Raw genomic sequence first — 21,413 nt, forward strand, 5'->3', positions numbered from 1 at the left:
CAGAAGGATGACAGGAAAATGTGAGTAACATCTACAGAACAGCCACAGGACCTGAGGAGGCCAGATCCAGCCTGGGTGGGGTCCACATCTTTTCAAGTTTGTTTTTTTTTAATCAAAGCTTCAAGCACTGGAGAGGTGGGATGCCAAATTATGTGGATTATACACTATAATCTGGAAACGCTGCTGGTCAAATACTAAAAGGTAAGACAATGGTGTGCTAACAGAGTATATTGTTATGGTTAAAACATGATTTACGTTCAGGTATTTCTTACAATCTCAACTTGGATCTCTCCGACCCTGGCATTTGTCTCTTTCATTGTATTTGGTCAATATTGCTGGAGGAATCAGTTGATTAGCTAGTTGTTACTGGAAGTTTAAAGTCTGATAACATCACTGCTTGAGGCCCAAGGGAACGAACGACTCCTTTCTAGATTCAGCAGCTCAGAGACTGGTGCTGGAGGCTCAAGCTTGTAATCCCAGCTATTCAAGAGACTGAGATTAAAGGATTTAAGATTAAAGCCAGCAAGTAGACAAATCCGAGACTCTTCTCTCCAAATAACTAGCAAAAATGCTGCAAGTGTGTAACAGAGCACCATCGTTGAGCAAAAACCCAACTTTGAGTTCAACATAACAACACACCACACACATACACACACATACACCCTTCTGGTCAAGATGTGGCACCCAAAAAGATAAGGGTTGAAGTTTTGGTTTTTAATATTCTCAAGGTAACAATACACCACACACACACACTATTCTCAAGGTAACAATACACCACACACACACACACACACACACACACTATTCTCAAGGTAACAATACAACACACACACACACACACACACACACCACACACACCTTTCTGGTCAAGATGTGACACCCAAAAAGATAAGAGCACCATCCTTGAGCAATGTGGCACCCAAAAAGATAAGAGCATCATCCTTGAGCAAAAACCCAACTTTGAGTTCAAGGTAACAACACACAGCACACACACACACACACACACACACACACACCACACACACACACACACACACCAACTTTGAGTTCAAGGTAACAACACACAGCACACACACACACACACACACACACACACACACACACACACACACACACACACACACACACACCCCTTCTGGTCAAGATGTGGCATCCAAAAAGATAAGGGTTGAAGTTCTGGTTTTTAATATTCTTAGGACTGATTCTATTTGCTTATGAATGGTCATTTTCTCTGTTGTTGGCCAGACTAGCTCTCATACTTCATAGATTTTATAGGATGGCGGAACAGAAAGGCTGTGATGATGAGCAAAACGTGCTATATCCCAGTGCTAAACACAATTGAAAGTTTCCATTTCTTACCATTTTGAGTGGGCATTTCTTGCTTGCTGGGGATTTAAATGTATTACTCACATTTTAATTGCTCTGCACACCTGTGTACTGTCTGTCTTAGTGGAACACCTCACTACCTTTTCTCAATTATTTATCAACTCAGAACCTATATGGAATGAGACCCTCCCCACTCATAGGAGCAGCTAAGCAGGGGCTTCTGGGAAGAGGAGCAGAGTACCTGACAGGGCATGGAGACCCCGACATCTGATGCAGGGGCCCTGCACCCCTAACTATCAGGGTCTGGAAGACTTAGCATCTTACATAGATGCTAAGGTAGAAAAGTTCTGAGAATCATCTGAGGTATAAAAAGCTGCAGGTCTACCAGCCTTGCCTATAGCTCAGGTGGGTAGCTAAGTAGTTTCTGCTTTGTAACCCAGGGTGGGGCTCTGCTGTAGAAGCTGGACAGAGGTGAGTTCCCTGATACCCCCCATATCCCCTCCCAGCTTCATGAAGCTCTTACCTCGCCTGCACTGTGGAGCTGGTGCACGATGTGCCGGAGGTCCTCCTCACTGGCCAGGGGGTTCAGCTGGTCCTGTACATCATACACAAACTGCTGCAGTGACATTAGCTGATTGGGCCCGTTGAGTTTTCTCCAGGAAGGCAGCGTGGAGATGATTTTCTCACACAGGTGTGTCATGGGAGGGCAGCCCTAGAGTGGGCAGAGCAGGATGGGTTAGCTACCAAGCTGTTGGGGGAGGGGTGAGTGTCTACGGAGGAGCCTGCTAGAGACCATGCCATTCATTCATTCACAGACTGCTGCTCTAATTCACAAACGCACTAGGATGTTTTTGATGGAGTACTGGTGCACATAAATGTTTTTGTGTTACCTTGAGCAAGATCTATCAAATATCGCGTTGTGAGGATTCTTAGTTCTATTACTGATGCTAAACAGGCAGTAGGTCTTCATAATGATGACTTTAGGATTATGAACTCAACCAGGTGCCTATGGCTCACAGCTGTAATCCTATCTATTCAAGGGCTGAAAGCTGAGGATCAAGGATCTAAATCAGCCTAGGCAATTAGACTTTTATCTTCAATTAACCACTCAAAAGCCAGAAGTGGAGTTGTGGCTCAAGTAATAGAATGCCAGCCTGGAGTGAAAAAAGCTATTACTCATGTTAAACAGTGAATCTTTACAATGATGGTCCATCTGGAAGTGCTAATTCCTAGTATTTTACTCTTCACTTTTCTCTCCCTTTTTCCTCCCCTTCTTTCTCCCTCCACTTGTTCACTCAGTTCTTCCCCTCCTGTTAAATGACTGCTTCAGTCTGGCAATAGTCACTTTAGAAACTAAGAGAGAGGAGCTGAGAATGCATATTGTTCAGAGGAGCAAGTTGGAGGTAAAGTTTGAATGGAAGAGCCTGTCCTTGCTGGTTGTTATTTTCATGACTTTACTGTGTCTACATTTTCTTTTCTTTTCTTTTTTTTTTTTTTTGTCGGTCGTGGGGCTTGACTCTGGGCCTGAACGCTGTCCCTCAGCTCTTCAGCTCAAGGCTAGTGCTCTACCACTTGAGCCACTATACCACTTATGATTGTCTGAGTGGCTTACTGGAGATAAGAGTCTCATGGACTTTCCTGCCCGGGCTGGCTTTGAACCTCCTGAATAGCTAGGATTACAGGAGTGAGCCTCCGGTGCCCACTGAGTCTATATTTTCTTCCTCCTCCTCCTTCTCCTCTTCCTCCTCCTCCTCCTCCTCCTAGTCTATATTTTCTTCCTCCTCCCTCCTCCTCCTCCTCCTCTTCTTCTTCTTCTTTTTTTCCTTTTTGGCTGGTATTGGGTTTGAACTCATAGCCTTATGCCCTTGGCTTGGCTTTTTCAGTTAACACTGGTGCTCTACCACCTGCACAACACCTCTACTCTACTTTTTAAAATGTATTAAAATGTGTTTATTGTTATTATAAAAAGTGATATACAGAAGGGTTATAGTTACATAAGTCAGGTAAAGCGTACATTTCTTTTTGGACAATGTCTTCCCTTCCCTTAACCTCTCAAGTTTTTCTCTCCTGTCCTACTTCCTAGATTTTGCTGGTTAATTAGAGATAAGAATCTCACAAGCTTTTCTGTCCAGGCTAACTTTGAACCATGAACCTCAGATCTCAGCTTCCTAAGTAGCTAGGATTATAGGTATGAGCCACCTGTACCCAGCGTGAACCTATATTTTTATAAGCTTTTCAGCAAGTAAATCATGGGAATCTCTGCTTCACAGTCATGACAGAATCTGAGGCTGATCGTATGTTCAGGTCATTGATTTGTTGGTTTGCTTCTTTTTCCATGATTATACCTACTGCTTTGTCTTGATTTATAAAAGAAACTTATATAAAAAATGTTTTATTGTTTTCTAGAAATAATACATCATTTTGGTGAAGATTGAGTTTGTATAGTTTATTTCAATCTGAACAGATGTAAAGTTTATTTATTTTTTAATAGGTACTTTTTACAGTTACATGAGTAATGAGTACATTTCCTTTCAAGCATTATAACTCTCTCCTTTGTTTTTCCCCTACCACCCCTTCCCTCCCCAACTCCTCCTTCCCCCCAAAGTTGTGACATTTAAAATTTTATTTTAAAGAGAGAATGAACATTATTTCCAACATTCAAGTGGATTTTAACCAGTAGAGTACTTTGTGAGTATTTTTGTTGAAATGTTTAGTAATTGGCTTGAAGTTGTTTTTTAGTGTGTGTGTGTGTGTGTATACACACATATATAACATATATTATGTGTAATATATTATATAATATATTATATATAATATTATATAATTAATATATTATATGTAATATATGTGTATATATATATACATATATATATATATATATGAGTGTGTACACATATGTACCTTAGTCCTGGGGTTTGAATTCAAGGCCTGGGTGCTTTCCCTGAGCTTTTGTGCTCAAGGCTAATGCTCTACCACTTGAGTCACAGCTCTACTTCTGGTTGTTTTTTTTGTTTTTTGTAGTTCTAGAGGAGTTAAGAGTCTTGGGGAATTTCCTGCCTTGACAGGTTTTGAACCATGATCCTTAGACCTGAGCCTCCTAAGTAGTTAGGGTTACAGGTGTGAGCCGCTGGCACCCAGACATTTAACCTTTTAAAGTTGTTAAATTATAAAATATACCATCCTCTGCTTCTGATTCATATAACATACTGTCCTAATCGGAAAGCCTGCAAGCCACATACTACATAGTATCCCTCTCAAACTATGTATTTCCTGTTACCCAAATTCTACCCTCTAATCAAAGCCCTCAAAAATCTCAGCGTTTGGGCTGGGAAGGTGGCTCAGAGGTAGAGCTCTTGCCTAACATGCATGAGACCCTGGGTTCAATTCCTCAGCACCACATAAGCAAAAAGAAAAAAGCTCGAAGTGGTGCTGTGGCTCAAGTGGTAGAGTGCTAGCCTTGAGCTGAAGAGCTGAGGGACAGCACCCAGGCCCAGAGTTCAGGCCCCACGACCGGAACCCCCCCCCCCAAAAATACACATTGATTTAAAAGGTTTCTTTATATCAAAATATATTGCATCTATGTGTGCAGATGGACTAAAGAAGCTAGAATAGCTGAAAGCTATTTAATAATGAGTAGAGAGACAAGAAGAGACTGAATATAGGGGTTGTTCTGATTAAAATATAATATATACACATGCAAAATACCATGGTGAAATCCCTGGGCATACAGCTCTAATTTTAATAGATATTTAGAAAATAAACATGAATGATAGAAGCAGAAAGCAAGTGGCTCAGGTCTGTAATTCTAGCTATTCAGGAGACTGAGGATCATGGTTCAAAGCTAACCTATGCAGAAGTCTTTGAGACTCTTATGTCCAATTAACAACCAGAAAGTGGAAAGTGGAGCTATGGCTCAAGTGGTAGAGCACCAGCCTTGAGTAAAAAAGCTGAGGGACAGTGCCTATGCCTTGAATTTAAGCCCCAGTACTGGTGCCTGCATGTGTGTGTGCATGTGTGTGTGCACTGCACGCATGCACGCAAACATATACACACGGAGCTAAACACAAAAGAATACTGTTGCTCAGTTGATAAAGCTGAGATTGCAGAGCTAGGGGCAATGCTGGCTCAAGTCGAATCCCTTGTTTAGCAAGTATAAAGTTCTGATTTCAAATCCCCAGTGCCACCAAAAAAAAAAAAAAATGCTGAAGTTACTAATCCATTAGAAAACTATAAAGTGATTGGATTAATTGTAATTCTTCCCTATTTTGACTTATTGTCACTGTGCCTATTCAAGACAATAATAAATTTAATTAAGAATACAGTATTCTCCAAGAGGGTATCATCTGTCTGAAAACCAAATAAATGTAAGAAATTCGGGAATCTGCCAAATAACCCAAATAGATGCCAAGGGTCAGGGTCATGAAAAGGGTCAGGTATTGATTGGAGGACTTTGTTTCTTACAGCATTTTTTGATCAGCTAATATTGTCTCCAAACCATTTTTACAATTCACATGACTTATGGATCTTTATTATCTTTAAGTAGCTGTATACAATGAATTCAGTTGTGAGAATTGTAGGCTCTTGGTTTTAGAAATTAGCCCAGACAGATAAAAGCTTTTAACTATTTAACATATCCCCAGAGGAGTGGGAATTATAAAACAGTCTTTGGATTGTTTGACACATGTTTATACCAGTATATGTTAAACATTCTGAAGCCACATGCTGGTGGCTCATGCCTATAATCCTAACTACTATGGGAGGATTATGGTTCAAAGACAGCCCAGGCAAGAAAATGAAGAAGACACTTATCTCCAATTAATCACCAAAAAGCTGGAAATAGAGTTGTGTTCAAGCCCCAGTACTCTCTCTCTCTCTCTCTCACACACACACACACAAATAAAATAGAGAAAGAAACAAATTGAAAAAGGAAGGACATGAAAGTACACCGTGCTGCGTAGGGTGATAGTTGTCAATGAGATGGGGAGGTGAAGTAGGACAAATATGGTCCATGTACTGCAATTGTTTAAAAAAGTTGGGGATCAGGGAGGACGATAAAAGGGGAAGACTGATGGGGTCCCCTATATGCATGAATGGAAATGTCGATGAAACCCTGCCCCCTGATACAAGTGTATCCTAATTTTTAAGAAGCTTAGTCTCTTTAAAAAAACATATTCTCTGAAATTCCCACTTAATATATTTTATTTCACGCTTTATCTTTGCATATTTAATATATCAAGTATTTTCAGGGATGGAGGGCTAAGTAGTGAGTAGAGTCTCCCCGTTTTGCCTGGGCCAAGATCCTCTTACTTATACTTCCTTAATAGGATGACAGGCACAAGCCACTCTGTCCAGATTTTTTGTTGACATTGGGTCTCAGCAACTTTGGCTCAAGCTAATCCCTGGTCCCATGTTCTGGGTAGCTGGGATTAGAGACGTAAGTCAATATGCTTAGCCCTAGTTATCTTTCTAAAAAAAAAATATTAGCATACCTCAATTATACATAGAGGTTACACTGTGATAGTTCCATGCATGCCTCAATATTTTGATCATGTTCTTCCTCCCTGTTACTGTCATATCTCCTTTACTGCTCTCAATAAATTTTGTATTGTCTACTTAACTCTGCTCTCTAAATATTCGACAATAAAGCACACTAGAATTACTTTATTATTATATTGAAGTCATTGTACACAGGAATTTCAATTCAACAAATAATCTTATGAGTACAATGCATTTTTTTTCCCAGTCCTGGGGCTTGAACTCTGGGCCTGGGCACATCCCTGAGCTGCTTTTGCTTATAGCTAGCACTCTATCACTTGAGCCACAGATCCAGGTGTATGTGGTATTGAGGAATTGAACCCATGGCTTCAAGCATACGAAGCAAACACTCTACCACTAAGCCACATTCCTAGCCCAACAATGCATCTTGAGCAATGTCACCCCTTCTAGTGTTCTCCTTCACGGCTTTTGTCATTTGTAAAAAGGAATTTTATGTTTAAACCATCAAAGAAACAACTGTCGGAATTTTGTACTCTCAAGATGGTCTACCTTGCCTATTAAAGAGACATTTTCTCCCATTCCCTTTTTTACTTCCTGCCTTGCTCCAGAGCAAGAATCCTGGGTCCTACTGTGAAGTTGTTCCCTCAAAACCAATGCAAACCAAGAGGACATCAGACAGACCAACTCCTGGTTCACCCTGAGCAGGTATGGTAAGGGCTAGGAACAGGCCCTGCAGGACGTACTCACCGAGACAATCTGACTCCGGATTTCTTGTAGGTGATTCCGAAGAACCTTAATGTCCTTAGACCCAGAAGCCCCAGCATCCAGCACAAACAGCTTATTGGAGATGTGCAGATCATTCCCAAACCTAAGAGTGAGAGCAGGGACCTTATGAGTCCTGATTCCATCTCACCAGGTCTTCCTGGGCAAGGACCTGGAAACTACTGGCACTATTGGCTGGTTTGACTCCTGGTGTCCCTGCACAGGCCCATTTGGGGACTCTGCTAGATGACTGTATATAAAGGTGTGGGAAAATATGGGTTCACTTTAGTCATACACAGGGAAATATCGGTTTCTACAGAGTTGCAGAACACAGTATGGAAAGCTGTGAGCTCCTCCTGATGCAGGGAAAGGCAGGCCAATGTACTCACTTCCAGGTGAGGACAGGAGATGCTGCTCAAAGTAGAGTGACTAAGAAAAGAGGTAGAAAACAAGTTGCGTGCAGTGGTACATGCCTATCATTCCTGCAACACTGGGAAGCACGAGCAGGAGCATCACATCCTGGAAAGAAAGTGAGTTGCTCCCTTGAAAATATCCAACACAAAAACGGGCTTAAGTGGTGAAGTGTTTGCTTACTTAGCAAGCTTGAGGTCCTGAATTTAATCCCTAGTATGAAAGAAAAAAGGAGGCAGGAAGGCAGGCAGGGAGGTAGGCAGGAAGGAAAAACGAAAGATGAAAGTCACAATGCCTGTCTGAAAATAGCCATAGAAGACCCGTTTCTATCTGTGGGGGACAAGAGACACACTTCTCAGAAAGGCCATTTGAGATGTGTGTTGTGGCATGTGATACAGAGCTGCGGGGTCACATATCTTTCAAAATGACATCTGCTATGGTTTAGCTGTAGCCTATACACCAAAGGTTCAACCTTTAACAGGTGAGGCCTAAATGAAGAGAGCTACGGTCATCAGGGTACTACCCAAGGACCATGGGAACTCCGGACATGGTAACAGTACTTCTCAGAGCAGGGCTGTTACAAAAGAGGGAGGCTGATCCTTGAACTTCTGGCTTCCTGTACCATTGTGTGGTCACATCAGTGATGCCACAAGCCAGGATGTGACACAACCAGTGGGTGTCTTCACCAGATACGGTGACAGGCTGACTTCTTGCCTCCAAAAACATTTGAGCTAAACAAACCTTTCTTTGTAAGCTCCCCAGGTGCACCTTTGTCATTCTAGCCATTGATATGACTGATCAAAAGTCTAAGCAAAAAATTGGTATTTGACCCCTGACCCTACCTGTAGAGCCCACACTGTAAGGGACACAAAGATCCACAATACTTGAGATGAGATGCACCCTCATCCGTTTGATTTACTAATGTTCCTATCCCATTCAGCCCCATTACAGGAAAAGTTTGTTCACACTGATTGTTTTATGGTGATGACCAGGAAAAGAGTGAAGGCAACAGGAACCCACAGAAGTTCTCTGTGGGCAGAGGGGCTGGGAGGTAGGAGAGAAGCTTCCTATTATGCACTCTGTGCTTGGCTGTTAAATGTGTACTCACTTGAATAAGAAAAGTGCAACCAAAAAGATCAACCAGGAAGAAAGGCCTTATAGTCCTCATGTGGGTCATGTGACCTCTGCTGCCTTTCATACCCCACTCAGGTCCCAGGGGCAGGAAGACTCCTCCCACCCCTCCCCTGAGAGCCAGTGGCCGCCCCTCACCTGTTCCTGATCTCCTTCAGCAGAGATGCGGCTTTGTCATAGCCAAACTCCCCTCCAGCTGGACGGGGCACGTTCATAATGTCTGCGTGTGTGGCCACCAGGACAACTCGGAGTGGATTCTTCAGCTTGCCGCCGAAGGCTGAGGGCACAAAATAAACTCTGTCAGGACACGAGGCCTCTTCTTTACCTGACGAGTTCTTCTGCCCAGGTGAAGAGGTAATTGGCCTCATGCCTAGGTCAACTGTCCACTGGATGATTTTGAGCCCACTGTGCAGTATGACACAGATAAGCCATCCTGAGCCTCAAGGAGGCTCCAGAACAGAAGCCAACACAAAAGGCAGCTCTCAGGACCTCCTCCAAACGGCTCCTGCTGAGTGGGAGGAGAAGATTAGATCTCTGATCGGGGGTGCCCTACACAGGACCAGAGGAAGCCATTTCCCAGTCTCAGAGAGAAACTGCATTCAACTCACACAGCAGGCTTCTTGCTAATGGGGATTCTCTCAAAAGAAAAGTCCACAAAGGAGAAGGCTGGAAAAAAAAAAAAAAGGCAGCACTGGAGGGAGAATCAAGCTAAATTTATCTTATTGTCCTGTCTTTCTGGAACAAGAAATTGGCTTTGGAACAGGGCATTTCCCCAGAGAAGAGTACTCCCCCTGTTGTAGATAACAACAGAAGTCCACTCCATGTCATCCTTCCTAAAGGGAAGAAAGGCCACGTGCCACAGGCAGACTGCTTGGTGTCTTTTCTCCAGAGTGGATGGGTCTAAATGGAGTCAGCTCATCCTGCTGAGGTCCTGGGCCCTTCTGGGACAAGAGTGAGAGCTATCCAAGGGGGATTCCACTCTGCACCCAGCAAGAATGACCAAGGCTCTAAGGTGTAGAAGGAAGTGAGAACTGGCTCAAAGAATTGTCTAGGATGAAGCCTTTGAGAAAGGAACATGGGACCATGAAAGAAGAACTCCCAATGAGAAAGGGAAAGGAAGGGAGCGCCAGATATAAATCCAAGCTGCAGAGTCTGAGCATGCCATAGCTGTGTGCCAAGCCGGGGCCATAGCAGGAAGACAGCAGGGCACACTCTGGCCCTGGGCTCAGCTCACCTATGGGTTCTTCCACTGGGACCAGAGACTTCAGGAAACTGAGCCAGAAAATCACTTGGTTCAACTGGATCTCATAGGGTTCTTCTAGACTAAAAACAACAACATGGATGGACGTGGGATCGTTTGCAGCAAAATAGTCATAGCAGCAGAAGTACACAGGATTCCCAGAGAACTCCCACACGCTGAAATCACCAACTCCTACAGAAAAAGAAAAATACAGATTACTATCCTGAAACAACACCACAGACTTCAAACACAATCGTTCTGAGGGATTCTGCATAAGATCAGTATTCTTATGGCATTCATCTGTACATAAGAACACACAGACACTTATAAGGACACCATTTATGTATGTAGATACACATTTATATTCATGAGTCCACCCCTCCTGATGCACAGACCCAAAGCAATACTTACTTCACTATGCCAGCCATAGCCATATTTGTTGTTCTCCTTCTCTATGAATCTGCTTATTTCAGTGTATTACCTTTGCTATGTTAATATAATTATTATCTACTCAAAATATCCTGGAGAGTCACCCATGTGAGTGTGGTATGTGTACAACTTAGATACGTAGGTGGAAATTATATGTTACTATATAAATGTATCTTTTTTTCTCCCTCAAATATTGATATATAAAAAAAGAGCCATCTTCCTGGGAAAGGAACTATGGTCAATCTCATCTGCTTCCCCAGAAGTATGTGCAGTAGTACACTCAACCTAGCACAGTTTTAGACACATATCGACTTAATATGCATATTCCATCTTTACCTACAGAGCTTACTTCTGATGAGGAAGGAGCCACAGAGTCAGAGTAGAATTCAATAAGACAACACACAAGAAAAAGTTTCATATTCTTAAATAGGTATGAATATTTAGAATAGAATGAGATATAAAATTTTCCAAATATCATTATATCACTATGAGATGTAACATTAATTTTGGTGACACCGTGAATAAGTTCACTCTTTCAAAGTGATCCAGGGATCTGTTCTGGCTGGTCAGAAGTGAGTCAGTCAAGTGAGTATCACTGCACATGCCTGGAATCCCAGCTCCTTGGGAAGGTTAAGTGGAAGTATTACAGTTGCAGGCTAGCCTAGGAGAAGCTTTTGAGAGACTCCATCTTTAAAACAAGCTAAAACAGGACTAAGAATGTAGCTCAAGTTGTAGAGTGCTTGTAGATCTGAGTTCAATCCCAGGAACAGGAAAAAGAAAGGGAGCTGGCTTCTCTGCACAGGAGGAGATGTGTAACTGGCAGGTAGTTTGGATGTGGAAGAGATGGAGAAACTTTGAGGAAGGGGATTCCGCTAGCTGGGAAGGGGAGAAACAGGAAATAACACTTGTGTGGAAGGGGAAGCATTGCTTTCTAATATGCTGCTATGGGCACCGCTGATCGCCCCAGAGTCTGCAGCAACATTCTGACGTGGACTTTTAACAGAAACTAGGGCTTCCCAGTGACTGTCTAGCCACCTGGACATGTAACAACTCTACCTCTACTTTGCCATGTTCCACTGAGACGGTGTCATCCACCTTCCATCCTCTGAGGCTTCTTTACAAGACTCTTATGTTTCAGGAGTAGAAGTTTCTTTCCTTCTAATGTTCTCCCTTGGTGTTTCCAAATCAGAAACCAAGTAATCAGAGTTATTCTGTGTTGGGTGTGGTGACGCATGCCTGTAATCTTTCCCACTCAGGAAGTTAAGATCAAGAGGATCTCAGCTCTAGGCCAGCCCAGGCAAAAAGCTTGGGTGAGCCTGCCATCTCAGCTTTGCAGAAGCCACATACACCAGCCTGGGCAAAAACCAAGAACAATGGGCCAAGTGGTAGAATGCTTGCCTAGCAAGCATGAGGCCCTGAGTTCAAACCCCAGTACCTTCCTCCCCCATAAAAAAAAGTTGTTCTGTAATATCTAAAGCCATTTCTACAGCCTCTCTTGGAGTACAGGGTGACTACTCTAATTGAGCAGTGAAAAATCTAGCAGAGAAAATTCTGGAAAGTTTGCATGTTGGGGTCCTGACTTGTATGAAGATGGAGCTGCAGAGAAGCAGGTGGAGACAGAAAAAGTGAGACCTACCAGCAAACTTCCCTTCTGTCTGTGCTGCCAGGGCAGCTCTGTTTCAAGGCTCTGGCAGAACACTCAGCATTGAAGACAGCAAACACCCATGGACTTCTACTTCTACTCACTGCATCCAGTGGTCCTCAAAGCAGGGTTCCTTAGAACAGCAGCATCTGTTCCGAGAAACCCTTGGACCTGATGAATTCTGAGTCACTAGGTCCTAGAGGGCCCTCCTACAGGTGATTCACAGGCATACTGATAGTTAATAACCTCAACTTTAGGCAACAAACACTGGATAGTCTAATGTTTTACTGCTTGTATATAGGATAAGGCTGACTTGAGAATGACTCCAAACTGCCATCTTCTGAAGGCCTCTCCATGCTAGATACACACCACAGCCTTTAACAGATATTATGTCATAGCCAAACAGGTTCTTTATTAACAGATGATGGAACCTTTGAGAGGCCTAGTATAGTGGAAGGTGGTCAGGTTAACTGGGACACCAGCACCCTCAGAAGGAGGCAATGCTGGTCTCCTTGAATTCAGTTGGTTCCTGTGACACTGAGTGGTTTTGAAAAAGACCATCATCCCTCACTGGTCTCTGGGCTTCCTTTCTCAGCCCATGATCACCCAGTGTATGCTGGGTAAAGGAAATCTTCCCTAGAAAGACTGAAAGCTTTATCCTCTTGTAAATGCCTGAAAGGGAAGAATACACTTAGCAAGATGTGGTGGTGCATGACTGTAGTCCCAGCAACTAAGAGGCTGAGGCAGAGGATGAAAAGTTAAAAGGCCAGCCAGTGTTACATAATGAGGTTCTATCCTCCAAACAAACAAGCAAACCACTTGAAATTGTGCATATGTAAAAAGAAGTACCTATGTTCACACACACCAGTAGCTATGACTCTAGTTGTATTTAAAGATAATCTCTTGTAAGCTGGGTGCTTGTAACTCATGCCTGTAATCCTAGTCAAGAGGCTGAGATGCAGAGGATCATTGTTTAAGGTCAGCCCAAGCACACAAGTCTGCAAGACTCCATATCTTCAAAGTAACCTGCAAAACACTGGGCTGGAGACATGGTACAAGTGATAGAGCACCAGCCTAACAAGTATGAGGCACTGAGTTTAAACTCTGGTACAAATAACAACAAAAAAATCTTTCTCAAACTCAGTCCTGCAAATTTGGTAGTGTGTGTTTTATGAGACTTTTCATCTAGATGGGCATTCAGTTCTAACAGTGAAAGGTATTCTCACTTATTCACTAGTCAGGTATTAAGCATCTACTTTGTGCTAAGTGCATTGCTAGGTGCAGATGAAACCCTACTGTTTAGATTTGTTTTTCAGGGGAGTTAGCCAGTGTCCATTTCTGGGACACTGTCAGTGCCAGTTCATATGGGATTTTCTTTAAGTGTGGTATCTACTTTCTGGGACAAGCTTCTTCCCGTGGGGCAGGTGGTACATACCATTCAGACAGGCATTCTGGATGTCAATGGCCTTGGTGGACTGGTCATCAGCTGAGCAGTGCAGGGGATGAGATGGGGCCACAAACACCTCCAGCATCCCCTTGGTGAGGCCAGGCTCAAACATCATACTGCGGCTCCTCACGCTCACATTCTCACAGCCAGGGTACAGATTGTTGATGCTCACAGAGACTGTAGGCCAGAAAGAGATCTCAAAAAGGGTGGTGGTATGTACTTGTTTTCCCCTCCCAGCTCCACCTTGCATTTTCCTTCTTGGGAAGTCAAAGTCTATATCCCAGAACTTTACCAGACTTCTCTCTGTCCTGCTCTATGCTCCCCAGATGTTGACCTTCTGGACTGCATTTTGGAAGCTCACTTGCCAATTGGTTTTAGACTAGAGGCAGCTGATAGGGGACACAGGAGAGGGCAAGGTGAGGATATTTCTTTCTTCGTTCATTTGCCGCTGCTTCTCCCCAAAGCTCACCTTCCCCAGGACACCAGGAATAATGGCTTCCTCCTAGCTAGTGTGACAACATCTCTTCTATTTTGTCTTGCTTCCCCCTCATGACCATCCTTTCATTAAAGTTTCATGGGGGTGTCCACCAGGCCCCAAAGTGACACAGACGTACATCACTGTGGTACACGAAAGTTCTTTTATTCAGGCTGAATATAAAGGCATTTAGACAGTCCTAAGACATGGTATGAAATCCACTGACCCTCGCCATATGAGTTTCGAGAATCCCTTGAAAGCCTTTGGTTGCTCTAACAGCAAGTCTTCATTTGGGCAGGCAGTCTCTCAGATTCCCTCAGTAAGTGCTAACCTCCCTCCTTAATAAGGAGAGACACAGATGGATTTCTACCACCTGCTTTTCTGTGTTTCTTTTTAACTGTGGTGGTGGTACTGGTTTTCCATTTATAGGAAGGATATTAACTGTTTCATTTTCAAACCAACATATTTCAGTAAGTTTGCCAGGTGTGTTTAAAGACAATAATATGAAAGCCCGGTGCTGGTGTCCCATGCCTGTAATCCTAGCTACTTGGAAGGCTAAGATCTGCTGATAGCAGTTCGAAGCTAGTTGGGGCAGGAAAATCTGTGAGAGTCTTATCTCCAATTGACCAGCAAAAGGCCACAAGTTGAGGTATGGCTTAAGTAGCAGAGTAACAGTCTTAAGAGAAAAAGCTCAGGGACAGTGCTCAGGCCCAGTTGAAACCCAAGTATCCACACATTGAAGAAAAAAAAAAAGAAAAAGACAGTAACATGGAACTAATAAATGGTGACAGACTCGTGTGTGTGTGTGTGTGTGTGTGTGTGTGTGTGTGTGTGTGTGTGTGTGTTCGTGTTCTGCAGGGTACAGATAGATGTCTGGTTCCCCTGTACAGAAGAATAGGCCCCAGTATCTTGCTATTCCCATGGCTTAGCAGTCAGCCCACCAGGCCCCTCACAGTGAGGACGGAAGCCTCCCATCTGCTTCAGAACTGTGACTCAGGGTGTGACCTGTGACCAGTTCTACCTGAGTACTGACTGAATGAATGTACTGGGGAGGGGGTTCAATGATTAAACCTTCACCACATGGCACAGTTGGTTCATGGTAATGACAGACATTGCAAATGGCCAGAGAAATGATCATCTCCACCTGAAAAGACAAGATGGAAATCTGTATTCTGGGACCAAGAATGAAGACTTGGGATGAAGGTAACAGGAATACCCATGGAGTGAGCCAGGAAAGGTTGGGTACAGAAATGGGAAAATGGGAAGGGCAGCAAAGGAGAAAGATTCTCTCTCTCTCTCTCTCTCTCTCTCTCTCTCTCACACACACACACACACACATATTATTCTGATTACAAAAGCATAAAACGTGGCTAACGGGAAAATGAGAAGAAAGTAAACAAAGGAGGAGGCTGCAATGCTTGGTAAGAAATGTATGCATTATCCTGCCCATGTAATTTTAACCCCTCTGTACAGTATGTTCTCCAATAAAATAAAATTAAATTAAAAAAAAAAAAAAAGAAAATAAAGTGGCATAGCCAATCATGGCTGACATCTCAGCATACTTTTCTGTAGATCTTTCTTCCATGTCTCACTAGAGCTTTGGGAATGTTGTCTTTCCATCTCTTGGCCCTCCACCTGTATCCAGGAGGACCATGTGCCAGGAGTAGGCATGGTAGGAAAGCAATTCCTTGCAGAATAGGGTGGGTGATATTTGGTAAGTAGCTTCCATCGTGATGATGGCTTTTGTGGGGAATAAAAGTTTTGTATATAGCAGGTTTCAAATAATAGCTTATTGAGAAAGAGAACAAATCATGACATTGGAAACATTTTTTTTGTGAGGTTTGCTCACTACTGCCCCCCAGAGGTAACAAGTGGAAGCCTCTGAGGAAGAGCTCATTTTGATGCTAGGGTCCTATGTCTTTCTGAAATGCAGTTCTCTAGTCAAGGGAAAGATGAAGTTGGATATTTCTTTTCATCTTGTAGAACCACAACTGAGCCACGAAGCTGAGTAACATGCCCTATCTCCTAGCTGGGAACTCAATCTTTGTTTCCAGCATCTTCAGGAGAAGTAGTAATGCCAAAGGGCCAAAAGCCTGGGGCCCTGCCATAGAAAGGACCACGGTCTGACCATTCCAGGAGAGGTCACAAGGATCCTGGCCTCTGGCTGGGAAAAAGCAGAGCACAGCCAAGGCAGTGCCACCACAAGGTAACAAGGCTGCACCTTGTGGAAGCAGCTGGAGGCACGCACGCAGGTATGGCTTCTCCAGGGGTGGAGAAACTAACAGCACCTTCTGTCCCTCAGTAAGCACCGTCTACTGCCAGACACTGAGCTTCCCAAGGCCTCAATCACGGTGCCAGGTTCAGCTACTCTGAGAACATCTTTCTGTGGATAAATCAGCTGGAAGGGCCAGAGAATGACGATGCCCTTCCCCAGTACAGAGCTGCACCCAGTCCACTGCACCCCTAACTGTGCAGAGTGGAATCTCCCTTAATGTGGAGCCACAGGTGTCTCACCAGGGTGTGCCTGGACTCCTTGAGACAGAAGGAAAAAGTATTTTGAAGCCTGTGGGCACCATTCCTGCCTCTTCATGGGCTGCAGCTAGGTGTGGGATTTCATGGCTGAAGAATCACCTTCTTCCAGGATGGACGGAGAAGCCCTCTGCCTGCCCACTCTCTGGAGCAGCCAAGCCACTAGGGCTTTCAGCAATGACGGCTGCTCTGGGTTTTGCATCCTGCCCTTAACTAGGTCTTCTCTGAGGCCACCTTGGGGCCAGGATGACCTTACCCAGGCGTCCTACACTTCAAATCATTCCTGCTCCAAGCGGACTGTCCTTTCTTCACCGGCTTGAAATATGGCTGGTCACAGGATAGAATTTCACACATAGGTAGGGGGTCTGCTTTTGTGTTCTCCCCTGTTCTAATGGACACTTGAGCTGAGAAAGGATACAGTTTTGAGGAACAGAGCACTGCCTTCTCAAATGAGAGGCCAGACAGGAAGGTGAATACACTTTAGCCGATGCTTCCAATGTTCCAAAAGAAGGCAAATACTCAGCTTTCCAGGGGCCATCTCTTGATTTAAACACTGGTAATGATTTCTGTTTTGTTTATCCCTTTCCTCAGTCTACACAATCCACAGCACCCACCCATCTCATCCAGGCAAGACATACCACCTATCACTTGGCCTTGGGTTAGTTTGGGCTATAATGGGTTTGTGATATGACCTCCCAGAATATTGATCATGAAATGAAATGATCCAGCTTCAGGCCTGGAATCCAGCTTCACGGGTGCTGTACCAATCTCTCAAGGCTCTTCTCATGGGCTTTCTACAAAAGTATCCACTCATACTCTGGAATTTCATTTCTGAGGAGCACTCAGCTTGCAAACTAGGGAATCTCTGGGTGTTTCCTTTCCCATCTCTTGTTCCTTTGTGTTACTTTCTCATGACTTACAAATCCTCATGTCCGGGCTGGGAAGGTGGCTCAGTGGTAGAGCACTTGCCTTGCATGCATGAGGCCCTGGGTTCGATTCCTCAGCACCACATAAGCAGAAAAAAAAAAGCCGGAAGTGGCATTGTGGCTCAAGTGGTAGAGTGCTAGCCTTGAGCTGAAGAGCTGAGGGACAGCGCGCCCAGGCCCAGAGTTCAGGCCCCACGACCGGACCCATAAAAAAATAAAATAAAATAAAACAAATCCTCATGTCCCCAGTCTGAGACTTGTACTTTTCCCAAGCAGAGGGAAAGCATATGGAAGGATCTCTTCCTTCAGCTCCGACTGGAGGTAAAGCTCCTCTCCTTTAGAATGATGGGATGCCAGAAAGACAGGAGAATAGGGCTGTACGGGTTAAATTTATCTTCCTAACCATCCCATTGGAGGAACCGGGCTCCTGCTGCCTGGGTGGGGTGAGGAAGAAGTGGGATTCAGCAGCAGAAGGCAGCTCTGAGGTCTGGGTGACCCAGATGAGAGGTAGGGCAGCACCCCCCTCCAGACCTGCCAAGAGCAGATCGTGTTAGAGCCCTAAGACCCAAGTCTCACCAAGCAACCTGGAAGCCCCTAATTACAGTGAGGCAGCACTAATGGAAGCCTACTTCCGTGACTGGATATGGAAAAGGGACACGAGGGAAGAGGAATGAAGCTGTTGCCTCTGAGGAGTGGAGGTTGAGTGTGACTATGATGTCTCTCAAGTCCTTTTTGTTCCAGGGCTGGGGCAGTTGGCCATTGTTGGACAAGAAGAGGATGGACCTAAGGTCAACAGCCACCAAGGCCATAGGATCCAGTCATACTCAGGCCAACAACCAAAACAGAGGAGTCATTGAGTGGAGGGTATAGAGATCAACAGCTCCCAGAGACATGGAGGCCATCTGAAGGCTCCTACCTGTCGGTTTAGCAGCCAGAGGGGACGGTGGGAAGCGGGTAGAGTTGGTGGAGGAAAGCCGGGGCCGGCGCCTTCGGAAAAGGCTCCTGAACAGCCCACATTTGAGAGACTCCACCAGAGTGGTTTTCCCAGACCCTGAGTGGCCAAACAGCTTGAGCTTGATTCTTGGCTGGAGGTTCTGCGTGGGTCGGAGCTGCTGGATGAACAGTCCTCGGTGTGTGTCCTGGAAACATAGAAACAAGAGCCCATTAGTCACAGGATGCTGAGGGGACTACACTTGATGACTCCAGGTTCCTAGCTGTAATTTGTACTCATGTTATACATGCCTCTCACATCTCCATCTCCACTGATTGTGTGTGTGTGAGTGAGAGAGTGAGTGAGAGAGAGAGAGAGAGAGAGAGAGAGAGAGAGAGAGAGTGAGAGAGAGTATAACTGGGGCTTAAACTCAGGGCTAGGCCCTGTACCTTATCTTTTCTACTCAAAGTGGGCACTCTACCACTTGAGCCCCAGCTCTACTTCCAACTTTTTGGTAGTTAACAGGAAAGAGTCTCCAGCGTGGGCTGGATTAGAAGCTTGGTCCTCAGATTTGAGCATCCTGAGTAGCTAAAGATTATAGGCGTGAGCTACCAGCACTCAACTGGAAAAAACTGGAGAAAATTCTGGTAAGCAGAATAGTGAAATCAACATATAGTGTGTGATTCAGAGGCTCTGGACACATTGCCAGCACTGTACAACCACCACCTCTATCTTATTCTATCCAAAGTCCCATCTCATAGGAATTCCTACTCATTATAGGAAATCCTACCCCATTAACATCCCTGCCCGTCTCCTTAGCCCCTAGCTAAACACTGCTCTGCTTTCTGTCTTTTCATATCACTTGATTTTACTTAATGTGGAGAATCAGCCGCCATCATCCTTTCCAATACACTAGCCCTGTCCACAGCTATACACAGAAGCACACTCGGGTGTTGTATACAGGTGCACCACAGTGCTGACAGCGATTACCTTGGATTGTGAACAACTCATAGGGAAGATGGAACTCTTAACATCTTAAATCACAGACACGCCCTTTTTACCAGCCAGTGACTGCTTTGTCTGTGACAGGAGAAAGGCAGAAAGCCTGCTTTCACACTGGATTCTGGAGCACTTGGTTTTCATGGGGAAATGGTGCCATCCTGTGGCTCATTTCTGCCTGGTTTATGCACAAACGGAGCTCTAGCAAACACTTCTATCCTGTCTACAGGAACAAGCAGCTCATCCATTCGGAAGCAGTCTTCCAGCCTTTCAACTCTCAGAGGACTTGAATACAGTTACCCACACACCCTGCATAGTGTAGTTCCTGGGTTACCTTGCCCCTGTGAGATGAGGGTGAAGTGATGTCTAAGCTTTACAAGTATGGTTTCCAACTCAGTGCAGGGATGCTGCTGGGATGTGCGTGCCCTTTAAATGGAGCGGGTCAGAAGAGGCACGGAAACAAAATAAGAAGATGCAGCAGTAACTGTCATGTGTCTGACAGCCACCAGTGCCCTGCTGTGGGGGCATCTTGATGGTAAGATTGTTAAGTAACAATCTTAACAATTTACTTAACAATTGTTAAGTAAAAAAAAAATTAAAAATCAGGCACTGGTCCCTCACACTGGTAATCCTAGCTACTCAGGAGCCTGAGATTGAAGCCAGCCTGAGAAAGACAGACTCATCTCCAATTAATCATCGAAAAGGTGGAGTGGACCTGTGACTCAAGAGCACTAACTAGCCTTGAGCAAAACAGCTAGGACAGTGCCCAGGCCCTGATCTTGAGACAGGGGAAATAGAAAAGCACACAGAAAGAGAAAAGGCCCCTCTTGCGTAGGCTAGCACCAACAAATGGTGCATCTCATGTTAGCCCTTCTCTGGGGTTTTATTTCATGGGCAGATTCATTTGCTGGCTGATCTTAGTGTGAACACAATCTCCTCCATCCTCAGGATCTATCTGTCTAGGGCTTCAATTCTTTCCCGGAGAATCGGTCACAAGCTCAAGTAACTTTTTCCTAAACAATGATGGAGATCATAAACAAGATTTAAAAAAATATCTGATACTGTATTTTCAATTTGGCTTTTATGATGTCCTCAATTTGGGATATACACACTCACTTTTCAAGTGGGGCCTGGGTAACAGCCCACAGGAAAAAGAAGTTTGAAGGACAAAGAACAAGAAAATGAACCCAACCCCCCCCCCCCCCCACTCTTCCCACTCCCCCCCACACACAACTTCCTGCCTTAGTTTCCAGGGACCTTTCACATCTCCCTGGGGCTGACTTCTCTCCCTTCCACCAGGAGATGGCGCACCGGGCTGCGAGTACCCACTGTTATTCTCTATGGCCTTGGAAACATATGTCAGAAAACATCTCTCCCATCGAGATGGATAGAGCTCACCACAAGCTTGAAATGCAAGAAAACTACCCTCAGGTCTTCCCCCTTCTAAGGAAATCTAACCTTGTCCTGCAGGAAGACTCCCCCCACCCTCCACCCCCATCTTCCCTATTGAGAACCTGGGAGAATGCATATTCCTGAGGCCCATAAAAATCTCATGGAGGGTGCTTTTTCACCTTTCGCCACTAGAAGGCGCAGCAGAAGGAATTGCCTGATAACAGCAGCGTCTATGAAGGCAGCTTTCATTAAACCAGTTATAATGTGTTTTACAACA

The 21,413-nt window shown here is 44.5% G+C and overlaps 1 protein-coding gene across 3 annotated transcripts in view; it reads right to left on the reverse strand.

Annotated features, from left to right (window-relative positions):
* The window catches only part of Dapk1 (death associated protein kinase 1), a 204,195-nt gene that overhangs the window by 4,663 nt on the left and 178,119 nt on the right, over positions 1-21,413 (reverse strand). For all 3 annotated transcript variants that reach the window (XM_042686658.1, XM_042686656.1, XM_042686657.1), the window contains exons 20-25: positions 18,731-18,953; positions 13,873-14,061; positions 10,361-10,558; positions 9,265-9,403; positions 7,570-7,690; positions 1,850-2,038 (exon numbers count right to left, since the gene is read on the reverse strand). In XM_042686658.1, the coding sequence (XP_042542592.1) occupies positions 1,850-2,038; positions 7,570-7,690; positions 9,265-9,403; positions 10,361-10,558; positions 13,873-14,061; positions 18,731-18,953 (1,059 nt within the window). The remainder of the gene's footprint in view (positions 1-1,849; positions 2,039-7,569; positions 7,691-9,264; positions 9,404-10,360; positions 10,559-13,872; positions 14,062-18,730; positions 18,954-21,413) is intronic.

The sequence above is a fragment of the Dipodomys spectabilis genome, unplaced genomic scaffold (genome assembly GCF_019054845.1).
Source record: "Dipodomys spectabilis isolate Male_0828 unplaced genomic scaffold, ASM1905484v1 ptg000098l, whole genome shotgun sequence".
NCBI classification, from domain to species: domain Eukaryota; kingdom Metazoa; phylum Chordata; class Mammalia; order Rodentia; family Heteromyidae; genus Dipodomys; species Dipodomys spectabilis.